The sequence below is a fragment of the Podarcis vaucheri genome (genome assembly GCF_965113315.1).
Source record: "Podarcis vaucheri genome assembly, chromosome: 2".
Lineage (NCBI taxonomy): Eukaryota > Metazoa > Chordata > Lepidosauria > Squamata > Lacertidae > Podarcis > Podarcis vaucheri.
In genome coordinates, this window is record NC_138760.1 from 945,066 (window position 1) to 971,621 (window position 26,556).

At 45.8% G+C, this 26,556-nt stretch overlaps 1 protein-coding gene across 3 annotated transcripts; it reads left to right on the top strand.

Annotated features, from left to right (window-relative positions):
* The first annotated feature begins 347 nt into the window (after nt 1-347).
* On the top strand, nt 348-21,584 carry DSN1 (DSN1 component of MIS12 kinetochore complex). Of its 3 annotated transcripts, none has more exons than XM_082213246.1 (12): nt 348-437; nt 1,434-1,470; nt 2,778-2,835; nt 4,009-4,371; nt 7,852-7,925; nt 13,839-13,911; nt 14,974-15,061; nt 15,613-15,672; nt 17,448-17,519; nt 18,175-18,322; nt 18,794-18,881; nt 20,092-21,584. In XM_082213246.1, exons 1-12 carry the CDS (start codon nt 403-405, stop codon nt 20,187-20,189), a joined length of 1,194 nt encoding a protein of 397 aa, XP_082069372.1. In that variant the 5' UTR covers nt 348-402; the 3' UTR covers nt 20,190-21,584. The 3 variants fall into 3 exon arrangements, with proteins under 3 accessions (XP_082069372.1, XP_082069373.1, XP_082069371.1); XM_082213247.1 differs by lacking the exon at nt 348-437 and adding an exon at nt 620-654; XM_082213245.1 differs by lacking the exon at nt 348-437 and having other exon boundaries at nt 1,140-1,470.
* Nucleotides 21,585-26,556: the final 4,972 nt, after the last annotated feature.

Sequence of the window (26,556 nt, forward strand, 5' to 3'; positions counted from 1 at the left end):
GTGGGGCTGCACAGCCCTGGCCTCCGGGGGGCCGGGGGGCGCCTGAGACTGACTGGGAGCCCGGAGGCTCCTCTCCCTCCTCTGCCGCTCAGTCGGGAGCGGGTTCAGGTCCTGCCTGGCGGGGGGCGGGGCTAGATGCCCCGGGCTCGGCGACTGATTCCCCCGGAGCCCAGGCCCCGCCCCGCCCCGCCTCCTGCTGGCGGGGGCCCCGCCTCCCTCTCGCCTCGCCGCGTCTCGCGCCTTTCTCGCTCTACGAGGGGGCGGGGAACAGGAAGAGGCGCATGCGTCGGGGTAAGCCAACAGCACCTTCCCAGAAGGCTCTGAGGCCGAGGGCGGGTGGGGCGCCGGCGCGCATGCGTGGCGGCGGGCTACTTTGATTCTGGCGGCAGCGGCGACGTCGAAATGGCGGCGGCGGCGGCGGCGCCTTGTCCCGGGAGGTGACGGAGGGCAGCGCGAGGGAGCCCGGCCGGGGGCAGCTTCCGCGCCTCGGTCTTTCGGGCGGCGGGGGCGGGGCGCTGTTCGACGGAGTCAATCCCCGGGCGGCGAAGGCCGTGGCCTCTCAGGGCAAAGCCCGCCGCGCCTTTCGGGGGGGGGGGAGGGGATCCCAGAAGGTCATCCAGCCCAACCCCGAGCGATGCAGAGGGAGGCGCACAAGTAGGCAGGCGAAGCAGAGAAACGGGCGGGGCGCCATACTGTACTTGCCGCTGCTGTTCGGAGTGAAGCTGGTTATGACCCTCTTTCTCTGGGAAATGTTCCATTTTAAGCAAGGGTTTGCTTGGGGCCTCGATTGCGAGCGCTGCTCTTGGTGTTCTTGCTTTTCTTGATGCTGTTTTTAATTCTGTTTGTGTTATTTTATCTACAAATGTAGATAAAACCTACACTTTCATAGATATATTGTATAGCAAGATGGGGCTACAACACAAATAATAAAAACAACAGTCGCCTTAAAAGCAAAATAAAAGCATCAATAAATACTGATTGGATTTTTTTAAAAAAGAAAAACAAAAACCACCCATATTGTAAAAACCTGTCTAAACAAAAAAAAGTTTTCAAGGGGATGATTCCTGCGGAACTGCTACTGGTAAGGAATTGCAGAGGACAGGGCTTGCCACGGGAAAGGGTTGCTCCCAACCTCAGGGGTTGCATTGCTGCTGTTTTTTGTTTCCTTGGCTTTATAAGGTGTTGACCATCCTTTTGGAGGGGAAGAATGGGGTTGAATAATTAAAAATAAATAAAATTTACTACAGGAAATGCTAATGATAACACAGGTGTGTAACATGTAGGTGCTTTGCAAAAGTTAAGTGGAAGGTGAATTGGTCCTAGTTGTGGGAGAAGAATGTGGTGTGGGAGAAATGCAAGGTGCAGTGCATGAGGTATTGGAGCAATGGGGTAGAAGCCCAAGGCTTAATTTTTGTTGTTGTTGAACTTTTCAGTACAGAAGACGGTCTTCCAAAGGGCATCACCCAACAGGTAACACAAGTGTTCTTTACCAGCTATAAAGTGCATAAAACTTAATGCCGCAATAACAAATTCCAAGCAGTCCATACTTAGGGTTGCTACCTTGCTTTCCTGATGAAACCCAACAGACATCATTTTTGAGAATGCTGCACCTGTTCAATTGCTGCAGCTGTTAAAAGACATTAAGCTATGCTAAAAACATACACGGTGGCAGTCCGATTTCTACTATAATAATAGGCCAATATGTGAGAGCCAGTTAATAAAATAAGTATCTGTACATGACAAAAAGACAATACTGTGCCCATTTCTTTGTAGCAGAAAAGTGGGGTGTTTAGTGTGAAGTATATCTGTAACACAAGTGACAGGTCTGGCTATGCATTTCCCTTTTTTGAAAAAAAAAAAGCATGTCCTAATACCTTCTAGAGCAATTGGGTACATGTGTATATTATGTGAAATTGGGGCACTAATCATGTTTGAGGTCACGACTGATTTTGGACCGTGTTGCAGGGAGGCATTTCTAATCTTTTCTTCAAGGGTAGTCTTACTTTTCTTTTTTAACTTCTGGTGGGTATTTCCTATTATTTGAGGTAATTTTAAAATGCTCACTTTTTGCTCCAGATGTGGATCACATACAGAATGTAGTTTAATGGGAATGTGATGCATTTATAACCATACTGGAATATAAACACTGTTTGAAACACTCTGTTTCTTTTCTAGTTTCTTGTCACAATGGCTGCCTAAATCTCGAGGCATTGGTTATTTTTTCCATAGGTATGGATTATTAGCTGCTGTTGTTATTGGTTTTTGCTTTTTTCAGTGGATGGATCATTGTTGCTTTTGGATTTGCCTTCACATTTGTAAACCATAATCTGAGGCTTTAATTCTGTGCAAATTTTACTGGGTTGTATCCAGTGAATTTGTCCCATAAGGACTTCATTTTACACAATGGGACTTACCTCTCTCTCCTCTCCCCACCCTCCCATTCTGTTTTGCCCCTGCCCCGGAGGAGATTTTGGAGCTGTAGGCATGCAAGGAAAGGAAGTCATGTTGCTCTGAGGAAGGGAGGCCCTTGCACTAATGGGACGTCATCGGATACAACACACTGAATTTGATGGGACTGCTTCCATGTAAAATGTGTGCAGGATTAGGCTTTAAATGATTTAACAAGTTATTACATTGAGCATTGAAGGTTGGGCTGAAATTTAGAAAGAAAATAATAAATCTTGCAAGATTACATCATTGCAAAACCTGTAGAATCCTGTTTAGGAGGAAAAAAATGTCTGATAACGTGTAATGAGAAATATTCATTTTTTGTTTAGAACTCTTCTAAAGAAAATCAGCCTGGCTTTGAAGATAGAAAAAATGTTGCAACATTAGGTAAAGGAATTGATAGTTTTTGAATTGTTTTACATGGTTACTGTATGCATGGATGCTCTGTTGCCCAGGCAGGAAAAACTGAACAGTTCATTTCCAGTTATTAAAAAATAAAATTGTGATTGAAGGGGGAAATGTAATATTTTGATAGCTCAAAAGTATGCCAACTAAACTCTGCTAATAGGTAAGAAGCTTTAATCTATGCAGCGAATTCATACTTCCCATCTGTATCCTCTGTATACACCACAGGACTTCTTAGAATCTCACTGCCCTTGAATTGCAGTTTAGGTTGCAGTCCTCTGCAACCTAGGAATAAACTCCACTGATGGTAATCGGGAGATCAGTAAATAAAAACAAATAAATTGATGATTGAAATTGTTTGCCTTAAACTTGTACAGCTTCAGCTCATAAGCATTGCTTTCCCAGTTGAGGCTCTTCCCTCAACTGGGATGCTTTGGAATTAAAAGCACTAAACCAGACAACAATGCTGTCAGGATGGTAATCTGACAGGTTACTATTAAGCAAGCAGGGATACCATTTAGTGATTTTTATTTTCCAACCTCCCATCTTCCTGGGGAGGCCCACCTGGCCATTCCATATAGAGTCCTTTTGCAAACCCTTTTTTGTACTCCCAGACATTTACAACTGTAGGTTCATTTTACATAGCCATTGCTGCTGATGATCCTGCAATTCTATTTTTAGAAAAAGTTGTTTTGGCTTTTTAAATCTGATACATAGTTTTGATTGGGTTGCCTTTGCATTGTATTATCTTGTGAGCTGCCTTCACTGCCCCTGGTAGGTTGAAAGGCATGTTATATTTGCAGTAATAAATTTGATGTGCCTGTGGAAGAAGAATTTGATGTGCCTACACATTACATGCCATGGTGCTACAACATGAACTTTGGCACTGATTGGCTTAGAAGCTGTTCTCAGGTAGTCGAAGTTCTCCTCTTCACCCTCTTGATCATTCAAACTGGTGGATCCACAGTGTATTCCTATGGCACCTTCAAGCCCTTTGTTATGCAAAATAAATTCATGCATTTATTAAATTCATGCATTAATTTAAATGTCAACTGCCACTGTTGTATACTTTGTTGCCATTGTGTATACTTGGATCTGCACTTCATAGTATTGCAAGTTTTTTGTTTAGTGTTTCCTCTTTTCCCTTCTTTCTAGAAAATGTGTGCAGTCAGGAGAAAACGGAGGCAGGATGTGCTTCTGAGCCAGATAACATTAGATTCAGCTGTGGTATCCAGAGTGACCCAGGAGCCAGTCACACTCAGGTGTTAGCAGAAATTGGCAAGAGAAAATGCAGTCTAAGCCCCAGTCCAAACGAAGGGGATGCCCACGGCCCCAGCCCTAAGAAAGGACCTCTGCAAAATCTTGGTCCTGGATCAGGACAGGCTTCTACTTCATTTAACCAATCCTTTGGTCATCTCCCTAACCCACGAGTCGTGCGTCATTCCTTGAATCGCTACAGTTTGAAGCTGGGCACTAATCGCCGGAAGTCTTTGCCTCCTCTTCACATGGATGTTTCTGGTATGTTTTCAGCATAATGTCACGACTAAGCTGGGGCTAGGTTAATAATAATAATAATAATAATAATAATAATAATAATAATAATAATATATTTGTACCCCACCCATCTGGCTGGGCTCTCCCTGTCACTCTGGGCGGCTTCCAACAAAGATTAAAAATACATTAAAATGTCACTCATAAACAGGGCTGCCTTCAGATGTCTTCTGAATGTCAGGTAGCTGTTTATCTCTTTGACATCTGATGGGAGGGCGTTCCACAGGGTGGGCGCCATTACCGAGAAGGCCCTCTGCCTGGTTCCCTGTAGCTTTGCTTCTCACAGTGAGGGAACCGCTAGAAGGCCCTCAGAGCTGGACCTCAGCATCCGGGCAGAATGATGGAGGTGGAGACACTCCTTCAGGTATACTGGACCAAGGCTGTTTAGAGCTTCAAAGGTCAGCACCAACGCTTTGAATTGCGCTTGGAAACGTACTGGGAGCCAATGTAGGTCTTTCAGGACTGGTGTTATATGGTCTCGGCTGCCGCTCCCAGTCACCAGTCTAGCTGCCGCATTCTATAATTCTATAACACCATTGTATAACAGTGCCCCCAGCTCCTCTAGATGGTCTAGAACAGTGTTTCCCAACCACTGTTCTGCGGCACACTAGTGTGCCGCGAGATGTTGCCTGGTGTGCCGCGGGAAAAATTAAAAAATCCGAAAGATTTTTTTTTATATAAAAAAGTCAAATTTTCGATTGGGGCGCCGTCACTAGATGACCCCTGGGGTTCCCTCCCTCTCTGCGCCTCCCTCCTCCTCCGGGGAGGCCCTTCCTGGCTCTTGGCCAAGGCTTGGCGGCTGCCACTCACTCGCTCGCTCGCCCACCCGTCCCTCCATCCCTGCACCCGGCCTCTCCCCCTCCGTTCCCGGCGCGGGGGCTGCCGGGATCCGTAGTCCCCTCGCCCTTGGGCTCCGCGCCCGCGCGGGGTGCGCAAACTACGCTTCCCAGCGTGGCCTGGCGGGCCGGGCGTTTTGTTTGAAGCGCTCTTCTCCCGGCCATGGAATGAGCGCAGCGGCGGCGGTCGGGCGGGCAGGGGCTCTTCCGCGCAGACCCCGCGCAGCCTGCCTGCGCCCCCGCGGAGATCGGGCGGCAGGATGGAGCCCGGGGATCCCCGCGGAGGCGGAGGCTGCCCCCCAGGTAGGGCTGCGTCGGGGGTTTTTAATTTTTGCAATGCTGCATCCGCGCCGGAGGGGACGCATCGGACCGCGGGGAGACCCCTTGGCGGGCGTGCAAGGCAATGCATGCGTGCAGGCGTTGCATGGAGTGCAGTGCAATGCAATGGCAACGCGGCGCCCTGCATGCATGCATGCAACTTCCACCGGCGCTCCGGACTTTTCAGGTGAGGGGGGTCCTCAGTGGGCGGCAGAGAGAGCCGGGAGGGCGAAGGGGAGCCGGGGGGGAGCAGCGCTGCTCCCCGAGCCGAGCCCGGGGGGAAACTTTGGCGTCGTTGCGCCGGGTGTTGGAAGCGGAGGCTGGCGGGGGCCCCTCACCTGCAAAACCTGGTCGCCTCTCATATATTTCGTGCATTGCATTCATCGCCCGCTTTCTCCTCCAAGGAGTTCCTGGGGGCGCGCGTGGTTCTCCCCGTGTTATCCTCGCAACAACAGCCCTGCGAGGTGGGTCAGGCGAGTGGCCCAAGGGAGCACCCAGGGATTGTCCTGGCCAGGTGGGGTGATTTGAACCCTGCTCTCTGCCCGGTCTTCGTCCTCATTTAGCCCCCACATGTGCATGACTGTGCATGACTGAGGTTTCCCCCCCTCGTCTTGGCTATGGTGTGAGTCTGTGCTGTTAATTAATGGGGTTCTGCCCTCGGAGAAGATGAGCCAGTCCTCAAGGAGGTGATTATGTAATTTGCTAGCAATTCATGTCCCTCCCGGCGTGACGCTGCGCGCTGACGTCACGGGGCTGTAATGGTGGTGTGCCTCGAGATTTTTTTCATGAAACAAGTGTGCCTTTGCCCAAAAAAGGTTGAGAAACACTGGTCTAGAAGGATGTTATGGTCGATGGTGTTAACGGCCGCTGAGAGATCCAGCAGAACTAGGAAACAGCTTTCGCCTTTGTTCCTAGCCCGCTGAAGATCATCAACCAGTGCGATCACTATGGAACTATAGAAGAAATATTCATTACTTATAGCAGCAGCTAAATGTATTATCCCTGAACAGATGCAACCCTGCATTGACTGGACTCAGTACTTCCATAAAAAGGGCCTTTCTGTTCTCTGGATAAAATTAATGTGCGCAGCTACATATAGACCTCTCACAGGTCTGGTACAGATATAACACTTGTTCTCTGCAAACCATGATTTTCAATTTGGAAATCAACCTCAGAAGCACGGACCTCTGTGGAATGATTTCCCTTCCTCCTTCCTGGTGTTTATAATGGTTTTATGTTACATGTGTGCTATTGCAAACAATACCTAACAAACCAGGTCCCCAGAAGGCACAACCACTTCAAATCATGGTTTCATTTGATCTCAGGAAAATCTGGCTTGCAGTGGTGCACTTGGGCTTCCACTGTAGGTGACTCGTAGGGACACACTGCCTATTGTTGATCTTTATTTACTTCCTAGATGAGTATTGTAGTTTTTCCTTAAAAATCCATGATATTGTGGAGGTGTGCCCCCCCCCCCGAAAAACAGGAGAGAAAAATAATATTTTGTAGGTTTTGACTGAAGATAGTGGATTGTGTGCAGTTGATGACCATTTCGCGTGAGGATTCTGTTCCCTGTCACCTCACACGTTGGTGGAACACACATACATCTTACCCTGCCCCATTACGCCCTTTTAATGACATTTTTGGTGACGTTTACGGTCACTTCCGGGTTCAGTGCTGCACGTGATTGTGAGTCTTTTGGGCAGGCATTAATCGGTTATCACTTGTAGTGTGTTCTGGATGGTAGCTGGAAGTGGCTTGTTTCTCAATAAGGTGGTGGTTATGGATGCACTGTGATGTCCAAAAAGTGCACTTCCTGCATGGACTAGTAGAGACTTGTGTTAATGGCAGGATGAAATCCATTGTGGGAAATCTCTTTCAGGCCTCCTCCTCATGGGTCCAGAAGATGATTCAATTTCTCTAATTTGTGTTAAGGAAAGGCATATGTGTTACTCCTAATGGTTCAATGCTATTATACGCGTCTGGAAGTAAGTATCCCTGTGATTACTCCCAGGCAAGTGTGTGTAGGATTGCAGGCCAGGTCAGTCACAAATGTTGGGCATAATGGGGAGCCAGATATCTGCAGTAGTGTTATTGATGTGAAGAAACAATCTGTATCCACGTCTGATAAAATTGTGGTGGATGGCAAATGGTTACAGCTTAGCAATCAGGTATGCTTTGATTACGCAACTATTTAATGTACTGTACAGTACTGAAAAGATGTTAAAAATGCACAATTGAATTATCTGGCTAGTGTTATTGGACTTTAAGTGGTATTGTGCTTAACTTTCAGAACTGAGTAAAGCAATCAGCCTGGACTTGCCAGAGACAGACAGAATGGTGCAACTTCTCCACTCCAGCTTCCGGGTAAGGCTGTCTGTCTCACAAAAACGCTCTCCTTTCTACTCTTTATTAGTTCTTACTGCTGACCTTTAAAGCCCCAAACAGCCTCAGCCTTGTGTACCTGAAGGAGTGTCTCCACTCCGGACACTGGGGTCCATCTCCCGAGGGCCTTCTGGTGGTTCCCTCACTGCGAGAAGCGAAGTTACAGAGAACCAGGCAGAGGGCCTTCTCGGTAGTGGCACCCACACCGAAGGCAGCCCTGTATAGGGAAGCCTTTTAATGTGTAATGTTTATTATGCTTTTATATTTGTTGTAAGTATTAATAATAATAATTTATTATTCAAACCCCGTCCATCTGGCTGGGTTTCTCCAGCCCAACAGAATTGATGATGATGATAATGATAATAATAATAAGCGATCAAACATCAGACATTAAAAACTTCCCTAAACAGGGCTGCCTTCATGTGTCTTCTGAAAGTCAGATAGTTGTTTATTTCCTTGACATCTGATGGGAGGGCATCTCACAGGGCGGGTGCAGCCTAGTTCGCTGTAACCTCACATTTTGTAGTGAGGGAACTGCCAGAAGGCCCTCAGCACTGTACTGGGCTGAACGATGGGAGTGGAGACGCTTCTTCAGGTATACTTGGCTGAAGCCATTTAGAACTTTGAAGGTCAGTACCAATACTTGAATTGTGCTCAGAAACGTACTATGAGCCTGAAAGTCTTTCAGGACCGGTGTGTTATGTGGCCTCGGCAGCCACTCCCAGTCACAAGTCTAGCTGCCACATTCTGGATTAGTTGTAGTTTCTGGGTCACCTTCAGAGGTAGCCCCACGTAGAGCGCCTTGCCGTAGTCCAAGTGGGAGATAACCAGAGCATGTTCCACTCTGGTAAGACAGTCTGCGGGGAGGTAGGGTCTCAGCCTGTGTACCAGATGGAGCTAGTAGCAGCCCTGAACACACGCCTCCATGGATAACTGAGTCCAAAATGACTCCTAGGCTGCGTACCTCGTCCTTCAGGGGCACAGTTACACCATTCAGAACCAGGGAGTCCTCCACACCTGCTTGTCCCCTGTCCCCAAAAAACAGTACTTCTGTCTTGTCAGGATTCAACCTCAATCTGTTAGCCATCATCCATCCTCCAACTGCCTCCAGACACTCACACAGGACATTCACCGCCTTCACTGGTTCTGATTTAAAAGAGAGGTAGAGCTGGGTATCATCCGCATATTGATGAACACCCAGCCCAAACCCCTGATGATCTCTCCCAGAGGCTTCATATAGTTAGATAGGCAGGGTACAAATAGTAAAAATGTCATTATTATATTCTGCAACGTGTTTCTGTAGCTTCCCCAGCTTAAAACCAAACTAACGTGTGTGAAACTGCATTCCGCAGTCACACGTACTGTTACGACACACACTACATGGAATGCTCTCCCTAGAGAGGCTAACCTGACACCCACTTTACTGTATTTTTGGCATCAGGTGAAGATCTTGTAACATTGCTGATACTATTTTATTATTGTCTCTGCAAAATAAGAGTAGTTTGGCAGTTCTTCAGCTTTTATGCCTGGGTTTTAGTTTCCATCTTGTCTATCTATACCCAGCCAGAGGGTGGGGTATAAATAATAAATTATAATTAAATTATTTTTATTATTTTAAAGATGGATTTGATCTATTGCAGGCTTTTAGTTATTTATAGTTTTGCTGAGTCATGATTTTAAATTTGCCTGTTTTACTGTCTGTCACAGAAAAAATTAGGTGACCCAAATTGCATAGAATAAAATTGGCTTTATTACTGTTTATTCATTTTTATGTTAGTGTATGAGGCTTTAATTGTGGCTTTACAGGACTTCCGGGTTAGCGCCTCCGGTAATGGCTGAATTCCTCTGATCGGGAGGAATTCGCTTCGTGGAAATTAGGGTCTGGCTGCCACGGCGAAGGCGGGGACCCACAAAAAATCACAGGCGGGAGAAGCCTGTGCACGTGGGATTCGGCTGGCACCTTTTGCACCTCCCCTACTCGCGGGGAAACCCGGTTTCGGGGATCTGGAGCGACGTGGGGTGAGTGGCGCGGTGCTTCAAATTGACTGCTTCTTTCACGGAGTGAAGTTGCATTGCTGTTGCCGGAGAGCGCTGACTTTTTCCTGTGGACAATTTGATTTTAAAACAACTACCCGTGAGTAGAACGAAAAATTGGATTTTTAAACGTCTTAATTTGGTACCGAAACGGGGAGGTTTCAAACAGGAAGTCCACTTCCCCTTTTGTAAATAGACTGAAGCAAAAAAGGCTGCAAGCTAAAGTCTTGGAAAGCTTTTCATAAAGGATTAAACTTCCATCGGCTAAAATCATCAAACTCCCCCTTGGAAGCAGGAGGAGAGGGGGGAATTTTTAGACCTCGTAAGCCTACAGGAGAGAGTGAAGAAAGTCAAATTACCACCGCTCTGAACCTGGAAACGGGCTGCTAGTAAGACTGAAGTTTTGGATATGCTCATTGACTGTGAATAGATCATTTGTTGACAGTAAGTTAAAGAAGAGAAATACATTGTTTCCATTGTCTCCTTCTGCGTTTAAAAAGGAGTAAATGTAATTGAAAATTGAAACTAGCTTTATTGTTGGAACTGTGCTTAAAAGGATTGATACAAATAGAAATTGTTTCCCCCTAGAGGAAGCCTTTGAAATTGTTACATGAGCGGAGCTGGGGGAATTTCCAGCTGTAAGACAAGACCGTGAGAATCTGGGATTGACCTTGGACCGTTAAGAATGTTGACAGAAGAAGCCTTAGTTGGTTGCATTATGTAAGATTAATGACTCACTGGAACAGCTCCATAGGAAGACGGATGTGATGATTATAAAAATTGATAACTTGGAACAAAAAGTGAATATTAATACAGAAACTACTCAGGAATTGATACAGGGATCTACTTTGACATGGCAAATTGAGGAGAAGGCGGGGGAGAAAGTTGTTAGAGCCCCAGCCTCGCGTATGCAATTTGATGACTATAGGTTGATGCCTGTTACGACTGAATTTAGAGAAAGCCAGACTGTGAGGATTGAAGCCCCTCTTGGGCTGGAGAAGGAAAGTTGGATAGATCCCTTCATGCAGGGATTTATTGACCTTTGGGACCTGGACTTGGGTCAGGAGGAGACTGGAGTTGTGGGGACTGCCAGACTTGGAGGAACTTTGAAATACGACTGGAAATATCTTGTGAATTTTACTTTTAACTATGGAGATTTGGCTGATTTGTTGAGAAGGAATAAAAACATTGTCAGGTGGGAATTTCCCCAAGATTTACCTTTCAGCATCAAAGGAAGGAAAATAAGAACAAGATCAGGAGAAGACAAAGTAAAGTGCATGTATAAACATGAAGAAGACTCGCAGAAGGGACTTGGAAAAGAGTTAAGAGCCTCAGACAGAAGATCACCAGGTTGATGGACTATATGGAATTGACGGAAAGGACTGGCAGAATCCGAGACCAGGGAGAAGAGACGGTGGAAGAATATTGGAAAAAGTTTAAAATTTATATATGGAAATAATGTAAAATTAATGAGTGTTAGAAAAATGTTGGAAGGAAATTATATGGCTTTAGTAGAAATGTTTTAAGGAATTAAGCATAAATAAGTATTTTAGTTTTAATGGAAAATAAGGTTAAAATATGTTAAGATAACCATATGACAGAAAATAGAGAAAGATGGAAAGGATTTGCTGAAATAATTAATAGAAATGGAATACAAAAAGGGTGGTGAGAGGAGGTAAATGAAACAAGGGAATGAAAGAGAGGATATTGAGATGGTATGATGTGTGTTTTTTGAACTGTTTTTGCTTTTGTTTTGTTTAATGTGTTAATGTTGTGTTGTGTATTGTTTATATATTGTACTGTATGTTTTTTATTCTTCTTTTTTTTTGCTTTTCTTTTTGTAAGGTTTAAAAGTAATAAATATTATTTTTTATTAAAAAAATAATAATTGTGGCTTTACAGTGTCGTTTTTACCATATCTACTCAGAAGTGAGTCCTATTTAATTTAGTGGATTTTCTCCCAGATAAGGGATTTTAAGTTTGCAGTTGTAAGCTGCTCTGTATTTTTGGTGGGATGACTTAAGAAAAGCAGTAAACTAAAAAATCACTGGTCTTATTCATTCCTTGCCCCCACCCCCTTTCAATGTCTTTCAGACTACCTTGTGGTCTCCACTCCCAAATTTTAGATTGTAAGATTCCTGGGGCACAAACGTAGCTGTTGTGTTGTGCCTGTCTTTTTTGCCACTGCTGTAAATGCCATGTATGTTGCTGATGTTGTCCTAATTATCCATTTCTGTCATGCTTTCCCCTCATCATTGGAGTGGATTTCCTCTTCCAACTGGCAGGTGCAATGTATTAAAATTAGCTTTAGAGCCTCAGTCTCCGCAATTGGAGGCTCCAACTGCCCTCTTAAAGTTCTTTGACCTGTCACTTCATATGCCTGTAGAGCTCTGGCTCAGATCCCAACTTCACTTGACTATTTCTGAGTTTCTACACCCAAACTTGGGCACTGTGAACTCTTTAGAGCTTGGCATTCCTTGCATCTGAAAGCTTTTGTCTGTTGTCTCATATTTTTTAAAAAATTGCCCAGTAATGTGCTGAGTGTGGTGCCTCAGCCAGCAGTCTTCATCTGAGGCTTGGTGGAAATCCAGCAGCAGGTAGAGGCAGGGTCAGAGCCCCAGAGAGAGATGTGCCAGACACAGGAGCTGTTACCTAGCATTGTCTAAGAAGGCTAACTTGCTTGAGGGCCTCCAAACCAATTTTATGTGGGTCCTCATGGCCCAACTGATGTTTTACCATATTTTTTGCCCTATAGGACGCACTTTTCCCCCTCCAAAAATGAAGGGGAAATCTGGGTGCGTCCTATGGGGCGAATGCAGGCTTTTGCTGAAGCTTGGAGAGTGAGAGGGGTGCGCACCGACCCCTCTCGCTCTCCAGGCTTCAGGAACACATCCGCAGCCTAGGCAGCCCTACGGGAGGTCCGGCAGGGATGTCTAGGCTGCGGATAGCAGCCTGCCGCCCGGCGGGCGGGGCGCCCTGAAACAGAGCGCCCCCCGCGCCAGGCAGACATCCGCAGTGTGGGGAGCCTTGCAGGAGTTCCCGGCAAGGCTCCCCACGCTGCAGATAGCAGCCTGCTGCCCGGAGGGCGGGGCGCCCTGAAGCAGAGCGCCCCCCTCGCCAGGCAGACATCCGCAGCGTGGGGAGCCTTGCCGGGAACTCCGGCAAGGCTCCCCACGCTACGGATAGCAGCCTGCCGCCCGGCGGGCGGGTCGCCCTGAAGCAGAGCGCCCCCCGCGCCAGGCAGACATCCGCAGCGTGGGGAGCCTTGCAGGAGTTCCCAGCAAGGCTCCCCACGCTGCGGATAGCAGCCTGCTGCCCGGCGTGAGGGGCGGCCTGAAGCAGAGCGCCCCTCGCGCGGGGCAGACATCGGCCAGCCCCACAAGCTCGGGGGACAGCAGGGAGGCGTAGCGCCGCCATCCCGCTGTTCCTCGACCTGGTTCTGTTTCCCCGACCTGCTTTTGGGGGGGGGGAAATAAAGGGAATTCCCCCCCCCTTTATTTCCCCCCCAAAAAACTAGGTGCGTCCTATGGGACGGAGCGTCCTATGGGGCGAAAAATACGGTATCTTAACAAAAAAAACACTCTAAGCAGTTTGCAACAGTATCAGCATGCAACACCATCTGGAGAATCACAGGTTGCTCATTCCTGGTATAGAGAATAAAAGGGCATTTGTGAGTAAAGACGCTGCCTTGGCCACAATACTGAAAAGCCTGCATTGATTTTTTTGCTTGTGGCTCCTCTTTTCTTGTGCTATTTGATATCTGCCTTGTTCCCTTCTAGTAGTTCTCTATCTGAATGCTATGAACACTATGGAAGCAAATGCCCCCGCTTACAAATATTTTTTCTTTCCCCTCCCTCCTAGTACTCTGTCCGGAAACTTGAGTGTTCATTAAAGCAGACTGAAGGTTTTGATCCTGAAACCTTTGAACAGAAAGGTGGGTCTTAACATCAGTTGACTTAAACAAAGAAGAAGTGTGGCATAACTGAAGTAGCTTTGCAAAAGACGCAGGCCAGTAGTACACTGTTGCTGTTATACACCTTTGCTTTCCCTATAACCCCATTGCTTTAAATTGTTGAGCTTCAATTCTGGTGAAGTAATTGCGAAAGCTAGGACCATCTGTTAAGGATCTACCATAGGTGCATAGGAAATCCTGTGCAATACACTAAGTCCCCAACTTATGTGTGTTTAGCTTGGGTGCATTCAGCTTTAGTTCTGTGGCAAAAAAGAAAAAAAGGGGGCAGGCTTCTGGGAAGAATGACTTTGGCAACCCACCTGCCATTGAACCCATTGAGTTTTGACTATACATGATTTTGGCTTTAGGTGTGATCCCTGGAACCTAACCCCCATGTTGTTGCAGGCTTACTGTACTCCCATGTCAGTCTTTAGAATGCACTGGCTATCTTACTCTTCACCTTCAGTGAACACTTTTCCATGTTGACCTGTCTGGAGAAAAGCCTCAAGAGAAAGGCCCTGACTCCGAGGGAGAGGCCCTGCTTGGCATGCAGAAGGTCTAAGTCTCAATCCCCAACGGGGAAAGATGTCAGAAACTTTCTGTATTCCTGTGTGCCTTGGAACCTCTGTTCATTGCAGGGAATTCTGAGGTATATTCTGGGGTGCATATCTGGTTCACGCAATGCTCTAGCTAGGAATATGAAATGAACTTAAGCTAGGTGACCATGGTTCCGTTTGCCTGGTACTGTTTACTCCAGGGGTGGGGAGCCTTCAGCACTCTGTAAGTTGCTGAACTACAACACCCGTCAGCCTCCGCCAGTAGGGCCATATAAGGCTGATAGGAGTTGTAGTCATGCAAGGAGAGAGAGCCAGAGGTTCAAATTGAGCTATTGACCCTGCTGTCACATTATGTGAACATAGAACATAGAATACACTGACTTGCTCCCTGGAACAGAGATGAAAAACAACTGTTTCAGCCCATATTAAGTTGGCACATCACATGGAATTTTTGTTTACTGTGATTTCTCTTTATCTCTACCTTCAGTGAACCTACTTTTGGAAGATCTGAACCACTGTACAAAGAAACTCAAACTAGATGGAACTCTGCAAAAATGCCTTGAGGACTCCCAGGGGTAATGGCTACTTCCCCTTCGTCCCAATCGTGCACTTAACACAATCCTGGGTTGATTGCCTTCTTGGTTTTCACCTCATCACATGAAGCTGTCACTCAGGCTAGTAAAATCTCAGCTAAGCTTCAGGCAATGGCCTGTGAGCAGCACCAGAAACTGCTTTTTTAAACAGGAGAGCGAGATACAGTAAACCCACAATTTGCACACATTTAATTTGTGTGCATTCAGCTTTACACACATGGTAATCATCAAACTTTATGAAGGTTGCAGACCAGCATAAGATAAAAACATGTGAATAAAATACGCACATGGTAATTAAAAACAACAACAAAAATAGAAAGGGAGCAGGCTTCCAGGAAAAATGACTTTGGCAATGCTACCCTTCATTGAACCCAATTGGTTTTGACTAAACATGATTTTGACTTCAGGTGCGATCCCCGGAACGTAACCCTCACATTAGTTGTGGGCCCACAGTACAACACCGCAGAATTACACTGAAGTTACGAGGAGTCCCTCTGCCACACTTCATAACCATTTAAGTCTTTCTATTTTAGGGGCTTAGCAGATCCAGTGCTGAATTCCATGGTGGCTCCCTTAAAGGAGACGACAGTCAGGTAAGACCTATCTAGGCTGGGGTCTATGATTTTATTTTGAATATTTTATTCATATATCTTGGAACTTCTCAATAACTTGTGGAGGAGTATAATTTATGTGCAGTCTTGTCCCATCAGAGCAAAGCTACTCAGTCCTGCCCTGCTTGTAGGGCGTACTAGAGGCTGAATAAAAGAAAGTCCTTCACACGGCACATAGTTAAAATATGCAGCTCTCTTCCCCTGGAGGCAGTGATGGCCACTCACTCAGAGGGCTTTGAAAGAGGATTACCGTATTTTTCGCTCGATAACACGCACCTGACCATAACATGCACATAGTTTTTAGAGGAGGAAAACAAGAAGAAAAAAATCTGAATGAAACAGTGGATGTATCATTTTTGTGCTTTATGCTGTGGCCACAGACATGTGATTTGACGTTGAGTTTGGGGAAGCCCAATGCAAAAATCCTGAGAATCCATGTGGATCTGTGCTTTGTAACCATGTTTTTGCAGCCCCAGGCAACAGTGGGTGCGTTATTTTTTTGGTGCAGGCTGTAGCCATGGATATACTATGTGATCTGATGGCGAATTTGGGGTGACCCAATGCAAAGACCTGAGGATCCATGTGGATCCGTGCTTTGTAACCACGTTTAAGTGGGGAGGGAAGGAAAAACATAGAAGGGACAAGGAGCACCGAGAGGGGTGTGCGGAGAAGCAGCTGGCTAATAATGCAGGAGAGGGGTTTTACCGGAGGGAGGAAAGGAAGGCAAAAGTTCCCCCACCCACCCAAGCGAGCCAGCCAGCTCTTGCTCTCTCTCTCCCTCTCCCCCACCTGCATGTTGCCTGCAAGTCCCTAGATGCAGCAGCACCGGAGCATGGAGAGGAATTAGAAGGAAGGACGCTCTGCTTTCCCCTCTGCTTGCCTGGAGGGGAGGGGTTTTCTCTGCTCTTTGTTCCGTTTGAGCAAACACAGTAACGAAACAGAAGAGGGTGGGCAGTAAGACCCTGAGGCAGAATGCAGGAAAGCAACAGCTTTCTCTCTCGGGAGGCTCGAACGCACGTGTGGCTGCCTGCAATCAGTTTACCACACCGAGAATGAAGATAAAGTGGTAAAATAAGGGAGCTGGGTTAAAGCTAAAGGGAAAACCTCAAAGATCCCTCAAGAACAAGGCAGGGGTTCAGGGCTCCCAAAACCGAGCTGCAGCCTTAGAAGGGAAAAATGGGGCTTTCGGAGGTGGTTTTTACTGCCCTGCTGCTTCCAATTTTTTAAAAGGCAAATTGCAGAAGAAGATGCAGCAGTCAGTCACTCTCTCACTCCCTCCAAGCACCCACGCTAGCGAACAAACACACAGGCAACCACACACTCACAAAGCACACACACTAGCAAACACACAGTTGCGCTGCATACACAATCAAGCGATCAGAGTGGCCAAACCTCCTAGCAAGCACTTCCCTGGCTTCTGCTGACCGCAACGAAGACGACCCTCGAAGAAAATGTGTGATGCACTCGGGGCAGTCGGCTCCAGGGACCACACATTCGCTCAATAACACGCATAGACATTTCCCCTTACTTTTTTGGAGAAAAAATCTGCGTGTTATACAGGGAAAAATACGGTAGATCTATGAAAGAGGTTGTGTTCTGCCTTCACGGACTGGAGGCAATGTTCTTCCTCCACAGTTGGAAGAAGTGTGCTTCTGAATATTAGTTGCTGGAAACCACAGGAGGGCAGGGCAGGGCTATTGTGCTCAGGCCTTGGCATTCAAGGAAACAGTCTGTTGTCTTTTCTCTTGATTCTCCAGGTTCTCTGCAGAGGATCAAGCCTGGGAGGAACTGCTTCTGTCTTACCAGAAAAATGCAGAGGATATATCCAGGTTAGAGCGACCATCTTCCCTTTGACAAGGAACTGGAGGTGGTCACTAAATTGAACTTTGAGCAGAGCACAAGTAACCCAGAGGCTGTAAAATTAACTCAGTGAAAAGAAACTTGAGAAGCTTAAGGGGTGTGTGTGCAAAAAGAGAACTAAATACGGACAGAGGTCCACAATATATGCCTGACTTCGGTACCCAGGTCAAATTTTGTGGTTGCCAGGGCCCTGACTCTCTAGTTGTTCCTGACCTTATGCCTCCTTGCTTCATTTCCTAGTTCCAAGTTTGTAGCTAGAAAAAGGTGGTGGGGAGGCAGGGGAGGTACAGGACAATTATAGTGCCTCAGCAACACTCTGACCATGCAATTCAGCTGTGAAGCCGGTGAAGGGGCAGGGATTATCATGCAATTGCATGGGCTATTCTTACCATGATGAAAGCAGGCTCATCATGTTTGCCAGAAGGCAGTTACACACTTATATATGTGAACTTCTCGGCATGCTCACAGTGCTAATACAAATGTGGGTGCTAGATCAGTCTATTGGGCTGTATTGTCTTGCCTTGCCTGTATTGCCTTGCCCCCAGATATGAGCCTATAAACTTGCTTCCTGATGTTAGTATGCTGGATGGCATCAGCTATTAAGCACTGAAACTTGACTTTTAGGCAACTACAGGAGTACAAGTTGAAGCAAGTGCCAGAGGAGCCTTATAGCTATACTGGGGCATCCCAGGCCCATGTACTTCAAGCCAAACCAGACTACCAGAAAATACTGGATTCTCAAGGAGAGGTCTTTGACTACATGGAGCTAGTGGTGAGTCATGTCTGAAGATCCAGGGCAAACAACAGGAAGACCTTGTTCACAGTTAAATCATGGAAATTGTCACCACAAGCTGTAGTGATGGCCATAAGGGGGATTAGCAGAATTCACAGAGGATAAGGCTATCCGTGGCTCCTAGCCCCAATTACTGTGGTGTTGTTATAGTTATATATTTATTTTATATATTTATTTATACCCCGCCTTTTTTCCTGACAGGGCTCAAGGCAGCTTAAGGGTAAAAACTGCTAAAAACATAGTCAGATAGAATTAAGGTTTAAATGGAGCAGAAGGCGACAGGGTCCACTCGCCATGGAAAGGTGGCTTCTGATTTCTGTTGCTTAATAGATCTGGATGTTCTTCTGAAAAGCAAATCCTAGGAATATCCAGATGAAACTGAAGCGGAAGGCTGTCCTTTCTTGGGATCCCATTGTTGGGTTCTGACCTTTAAAATGTTTGTTTCCTTAGTTGGATGAAGTCCATCAGATGGTGAAAGTTTGTCAAAGTTATATAGAAGACGTTACACGGTATCTTCAGAAGCTATCAGTGCAACTTGGTAAGCATTTATTTTTAGCCATGCATTGATTATGGCTGCTTAACCAGCAAATGTAAAATAGTGCCTTAAAGAAGCCCTCTTCTCCCCATTAAGAGCATGTTTACTCGACATTTTTCTGATGCATGGGGGTGCACCCCCCTTCCATTAGAGAGTTGTGCAAGGGTGTATTTTGCTACATCTGCAGCATTTGGAAGACACTGCATATCCTATGTGAACTTTGTCTCAATTCCTGGATAAGTAGAAAACTGAAAGTGATCATTTGTTCTCACATCTTACAAATTCAGTTCAGATTTGATCTTTTCAGCCCTACCTGTAGTTGTTTATTACTGGGTTTTTAAAAATATCCCTGGCTTGTAGGTCTGTTCTAATTAATATTTTTGAAGTTGCCAGGATTGTTGGATCTATGTAATAAAGGTCTCTCATTTTCCTAAGGTGCTAATGCAGAGTCCTGGGCTGTTCTTTCCTATACTGCGAATTTCCATGTGCTTACACATCCCCTAATTTTCAAAGCTGATAGCTATTTGTCTTACACGTGAAATGGTGTAATGCTCCTTGACCATTATTTTTTAATGTATATTTTAATTGCTATTTTTATTTTGTATTTTTAGGTAAGCTGTATTTTAATTTTTGACTTTAGCGGTTTTTATGATTAGGTGGTTTACAGACTCTGATAAATAGAAGTCTCTCCCAAATTATATTTGGGAGAGACTGAATACATTCATAGAATCATAGAATCATAGAATCATAGAGTTGGAAGAGACCACAAGGGCCATCGAGTCCAACCCCCTGCCAAGCAGGAAACACCATCAGAGCACTCCTGACATATGGTTGTCAAGCCTCTGCTTAAAGACTTCCAAAGTAGGAGACTCCACCACACTCCTTGGCAGCAAATTCCACTGTCGAACAGCTCTTACTGTCAGGAAGTTCTTCCTAATGTTTAGGTGGAATCTTCTTTCTTTATTATTTGTCCAATTTACAGAAACAGATAATTGGGGCTGAGGAGAGAGAGGATTTTGACTTAATCCGCAGAGACTATGTGGCAGTTCCCACAACTTAGGCTAGTCAAAAAGCTAGCTATTCCTTTTACAAACATGAAGCCTTGCAAATAAATAATTTGCCATAAATGTGCAATCTGATGGTCTCTGTTTTTGCTGTATTCTAACCATGAGAAGCATCTGGAGGCAACTAAGGATTCTTGTTTCTATTTCAGCATCAGGGACTTTCCAGAACTTAGAAAATTCACCAGCCCGGAAACTGCTCAGACTTCCCCCAACAACCCCACCTGTGATCCAGCCTCCAGAGGGGTAGAGCTGCATTCTTCTCCCATTTGCAAGCTTGGGATGCAACTCCGCAGCTGCCCACTTCTCAGCACTATGGCCCGCTTTGGGTTTGATCTGCACTTTAGGGACGGTGGCATTCTTGCCCTGCAGTGCAAAAGGATGGGGCAGATGAAAATAATGTTTTATCCTATTGGACAGATCCTTGCTGGACAGTAATACTTCCATTCTTCCAACCAAATAAGAAAATGCTCCCCACCCCCAATTGCATTGAAGCACAGGACACTCATCGTTCCACAAACTTAAAAGAAGATGACAATGGATTTTCTAATCACAATCCTAACTGCAGCTGTAAAATGGTACTGGCTTTTATTTTCTCTTTTCTAACTCACAGGTTTGACCTGATAGGTAATAGGGGTCTAGCTTGAAACACTTGGTAATGGCTGCAGATCACAGCTTCGTGTGTGTGTGTGTGTGTGTGTGTGTGTGTGTGTGTGTGTGTGTGTAATATGATGCCAAGGTTTTAGTCACAGAGCTAAAATCAGATAAAACTGTCCAATGCTCTTTCCCTCTTCATTCAATTTTTTAAATCCACAGGTGCAAGTATATATGTACTCCATAACCAGCAGGGGCGTCTTACCCATAGAGGCTAGTGCCGCGGGGCCCAAGGCACCAAGTTCTGAAGGGCGCCAGGGAAGAGGTGGAGGCTACACGCAGTAGCACCCAGCATCAGCTCGCCGCCCTCGCCTGCTTCTGCCATGCCAAAGCAGTGCCGCACCCAGAGCCTCCATCTGCTGTGGCCACCGCAGCACAAAGCGGCCAGCTGAGCCAGGGGGCGCCGCGTCCAGCCTCCGGCTCTTCCCCACTGGAGGAACCGCCCTCCAGCTGCTGCCCACCTCCTCCAGCAGTGCCGTCCTCCCTAAAAGAAGGTGGACAACTCTGGGAAATGGGTGTGGGTGTGTGCCGGAGGGACCATGGCGCCGGATATACTTAAGATGGCCCTGATGACCAGCGCCAACTTAAAAATTTGTCCTAGGTCATAAGTTGATGAGGACTGCAGGAAAATTTCTCCTCCTGTGTATACTGGTGATAGGAAAGAAGAGAAGAACAAACACACAGCGGCAATAGGACCTTTCTTTTCTCTGCATTTGGGGCTGAAGTTGGCTCCCATGCTTTGTAAACATTTTTGCACCTTTGTCTAATTCCACTCTCTTGAGGTATTGATTTGCTATTGCCTGGTAGCTGGTCTTTTACAGCCTTGTCCAGTTATTCTAGCACTTAAGTAAACAGGCTGACTGTATATCCTTGAATTGCTAGTATTGTCAGTGGCTTGTCATGCAGAGTATGATTTCCTTTTATTTGTTTATTTTTAAAGGAATGAAACTGATAAACAGTTTTCTCAATTACAATTAAAAATGGAGCAAAACCCTTTGGTGCAAAGATAATATGAAATATTTTGCAGATCTATCCATAGCTCTTAGAAGCTATGCTTTTATAGTGTTGCTCTTTTGTCTCAAGCATTTTTTAAATATAATTTGTATTAACAAACCAATCAAATCACATTAATTCCAAATTACAAAGCCATTTTTTAAAATTTTTTGTTGGGGGTACCCATACTTCAAGCTCAGAAAGGGATCCAAACATCTCTCTTGCTGCTGATTTAATATTCACAATTCTGTCCAAATAGTATTCACAGTTCTGTCCAATCTTCTCTTTATTATTTTCCTCATCATCTTGTTGTTATCATATATTCCTTTCTTTGTGACCTCTGATAGTCTCCACAAGCGGGTTAAAAACAAACGTTATATCCTGTGTGAATTTTCCATTCCTCCAAGAGTCATATTCAAACAGACAGACGCCATTTCAGCACTTCCGTACAAAACATTCTTAGAGTCTGCCCATTAATCCTTGCAGGCCTGTCACTCTCTCCTCGATCTTCTTAGGGGGTTCTGCCAGGTCAAACTCACAGTCCGATATAATAACAAAGCCATGGTCTCTTCCCCCTCGATCGTAAATCCTGCCACCAGGCCTGCTTCCTAACGAGTCTCTTTTTGTAACTGCGTCATTCCAAAGGCCTTTCATTCCTTTCCAAATATTCCACAAGCCAAGTTTTTGATTAGTAATTCATTTCCACACAGTTCTTAATTTTCCCGCTTATAATTATTAATTGCAACGATTCTTCCGGGGGGGGGGGGGATTGTTAGGTAATCACGTAAGATAAAAAAAGAAAAGTCCCCCCCCCATTCCGTCCCGTTCCAGCATACCAACCCTTTGATGTGTCTTCTTCTTGCTTTATTTTCCTGTTGAATCCAACCCGTCGCTCCACTTCACAGAGGTCACTTCAGTTAGCAGTCTTAACTCCCGTTCTTCACTCGAAATATGTGCACTTGCTTCTCTCTAATTGTTTATTTTGAGCTGCTGCAACCAGGCCGCGCGATCAGAGACAGTGTCCGGGAGAGCCGTCCCACATGAGTGCTGTGTGCCTTGTGCCCTCACCCCCTTCTTTCGAACTCGGGGGTGATTCATGGCAACCGCAGGCGAGGCAGTGTTCCCCATTCCCTTGGGGTAACAAGGGAGGCTGCATACTCCCATATCAGCCTCTTAATTACCTCGTGTGAGCCAGAGAGATGGTATTGTTGACCATCTTCCAATGTGCCCCTAGCGGGCCCCCCTGTCTCAAGCATTTTGTTTGGTGTTCTAGCTGCTATTTAAAAATGCTCACTCACTGGATCATCACCTTGTCATGGTGAGTGGGCTTGCATGTTCCTATGATCCTGTATGGGATAATTATTCCAGAACAATTTTGAGTAGACAGGAGGAGTTGACCATGTCAGATCACTGTCTATCTCTTCCTGGCTCTGCTTATCTATGTGTGATGGGATGATGAGCTGCTTGTGCGTAAAATCGTAGTCCCTCAGAGTTTGTGCAACTCCACAAACCTCTGTCTGTGACGGAGCTCCTCAGACATGTCTGCTCTAGTCACTTGCAGATTCCGACAGTGGTTGTTTTCGGAATCGTTTCCAGCATAAAAGCTCCTTAACGGAAACACGTCTTCTGGACTCACGTCGTGACAGTTTCCAGCGAGGAATGGGTCTCCCAATGGGAGCTTCAGACACCTCCCCACTGTTCTCGCTGGACGTGTCCCTGACCCCTCCCTCTTGCTCGCTTTCCCTCAGAGATCCACCTCTTTCCCTGCTGGTTCCTGCTTTAGCTGCTGAGTCTCTCTCAGCCTCCGTGAGACTTTCCACCAGAGACCCACCTCTCCCCCTGCTGGTCCCTGCTTCAGCTGCTGAGTCCCTCCCAGCCTCCGTGAGCCCTTTCCCCACCTGTTCCTCCGATGGCAGTTCCCTGACACTATGTTTTATTACTTTCTCTATCCATTGTAAAAACACCATCACTGGACCCAACAGCATCAAACATACCATCTCTGGACTATTTAATTGCTCATCTTCTAACAATGTGTATGCTATCAAATGCCAGCAGTGCCCTTCAGCTCTCTATATTAGACAAACAGACCAAACCCTACGCCAAGGATAAATTGACATAAACCTGACATCAGGAATCACTAGACAGAGAAACCAGTAGGAGAACACTTCAATCTCCAAGGACATTCTATACAAGATCTCAAAGTAGCTGTCATATTACAAAAGAATTTCAAGTTGCTGAATTACAAGTTGCTGAATTACAACTTATTACCAAACTTAAAACCATGGAGAGATCTGATCTGAATAGAGACATTAGATTCTTATTTCATTATACATGATAAAGCTATTTTTGGCCATCTCATCTCTTGCTTTTTTCCTGTAAGACCAATTGCAGTTGTTAGCCAATCACTCATTCCCACCACCCTTCTGAGTAATATCCCTCCCCACCCTCTCACTACATATAAAGGTCTGGTGACTTCTGTTTCAGTTGTTGTAAACAAAATCTGCCCTTCCTGTCAGGACTGGTCGTTGTCCTCTTCAGATCACCACACAAACGCTTCTTGTTCTTTTATAACTTTTTATTGTGTATTAACAAAAAAACTTTTAAACGCTCCTTATCTTTAACTATTCTTCCTCAGAGTCACTTAGAATCATAGAGTTGGAATAGACCACAAGGGCCATCGAGTCCAACCCCCTGCCAAGCAGGAAACACCATCAGAGCACTCCTGACATATGGTTGTCAAGCCTCTGCTTAAAGACCTCCAAAGAAGGAGACTCCACCACACTCCTTGGCAGCAAATCCCACTGTCGAACAGCTCTTACTGTCAGGAAGTTCTTCCTAATGTTTAGGTGGAATCTTCTTTCTTGTAGTTTGGATCCATTGCTCCGTGTCCGCTTCTCTGGAGCAGCAGAAAACAACCTTTCTCCCTCCTCTATGTGACATCCTTTTATATATTTGAACATGGCTATCATATAGTAATAATATAATAATAAAAATTTATTATTTATACCCTGCCCATCTGGCTGGGCCTCCCCAGCCACTCTGGGCGGCTTCCATAGAAACCTAAAATACAATAAAATATCACACATTAAAAACTTCCCTGAATAGGGCTGCCTTAAGATGTCTTCTGAATGTCAGGTAGTTGTTTATCGCTTTGACATCTGCTGGAAGGGCGTTCCACAGGGCGGGCGCCACTACCGAGAAGGCCCTCTGCCTGGTTCCCTGTAGCTTTGCTTCTCGCAATGAGGGAACCGCCAGAAGGCCCTCGGCGCTGGACCTCAGCGTCCGGGCAGAATGATGGGGGTGGAGACGCTCCTTCAGGTTTACTGGACTGAGGCCATTTAGGGCTTTAAAGGTCAGCACCAGCACTTTGAATTGCGCTCGGAAACGTACTGGGAGCCAATGTAGGTCTTTCAAGACCGGTGTTATATGGTCTCGGCGGCCGCCCCCAGTCACCAGTCTAGCTGCCGCATTCTGGATTGCATTGGCTTTTTTAGCTGCCGCGTCACACTGTTGACTCATGTCAAGTTTGTGGTCAACCAAGACTCCTAGATCCTTTTCACATGTACTGCTCTCAAGCCAGGTGTCCCCCATCTTGTATTTGTGCCTCTCATTTTTTTTGCCCAAGTGCAATACTTTACATTTCTCCCTGTTAAAATTCATCTTGTTTGTTTTGGCCCAGTTCTCTAATCTGTCAAGGTCGTTTTGAAGTGTGATCCTGTCCTTTGGGGTGTTAGCCACCCCTCCCAGTTTGGTGTCATCTGCAAATTTGATCAGCATGCCCTTGAGATACCTTCTGAGCTCTGCTTCTCCGTGACCTGCCACCTTCAAAATGGCGAAGGTGCCCTTTCCTTCGCTTTCCTGCTCTTTTTCCTACCCTCCTGGCTAGAGCTGGCTTGTATCTCTCCTCCTCCGAATCTGAGCTAGAACTGAACCCTTTCCTTTCCTGGGAACAGCCGGTCCCTCCCTGTTGTTCCTCTTGCTCTCTTCTATTAGATTCACTGCTCTCCTTCCCCCCTTGGGGAATGCTTTCTCCCTGTGAGAAACTGGAAACTTCTAACTCTTCCCTGACACTTCCCTTATGGGGTATCCAAGAGCCTGTATAGAGTCCTTAAGTGGGTTCTCTATCGGTAGGAGAAAATAAAAGAGGCCAACCAGAGAATATTGAGAAGCAAAGCAGCTAGTAAGTCTGATCTTTATTAAAGCTGTTGCAACAGGGTGCTCCCCTCACACGCAAGAAAGGTGGAGGACCCAGAACAAAGGGGTGCCTGCCTTTATATAGATATTTTTAATTCCCTGCCCTGGAGCTCAAGACCACTCCTCCATACATCACACATACATCGCAGAAGGGGTGTAACCCAAGACTACCCCCCACAAACATACCTACAACACAGAAAAGGCGGTCTACAACAGAAATTTGAATGTTGTTTTTCCTGTCTGCTAGGTTTTCTGATAATGCCTTATCTGATTGCCTTTCCTGGTAGTCTGGCCATTCCTTTGAAATGGTGATTACTAAATTCCTAAGACAAAGGGAAGCTTCCTTCACCCCCTCCCTCCTTGGGGAGAAAACATTTGGTCAGTTTGGGAGTCAAAATGGTTTCAGGACGGTCTTCCTGTGCTGCTCCAGACATGTGGTCCACATATCTGTATGTGCTTGGTGGGTAGATTTATGAACATTTAATATATATATAAGACCTTTAATTTTTTATTACACAGTGTATCTGAAGAAGTAAGTGCATGCACACGAAAGCTCATACCAAAAACAAACTTAGTTTGTCTCTAAGGTGCTACTGGACAATTTCTTTCTTTCTTTCTTTCTTTCTTTCTTTCTTTCTTTCTTTCTTTCTTTCTTTCTTTCTCTTTTTCTTTCTTTCTTTCTACATTGTAAAAAAGGTCTGACACTGGAACTTGGAAGTGGAGCCCAGTGAGCTTGCCCAGGGGTGAGATCCTGGTTGGGGGGGGGGGGTTGAAAC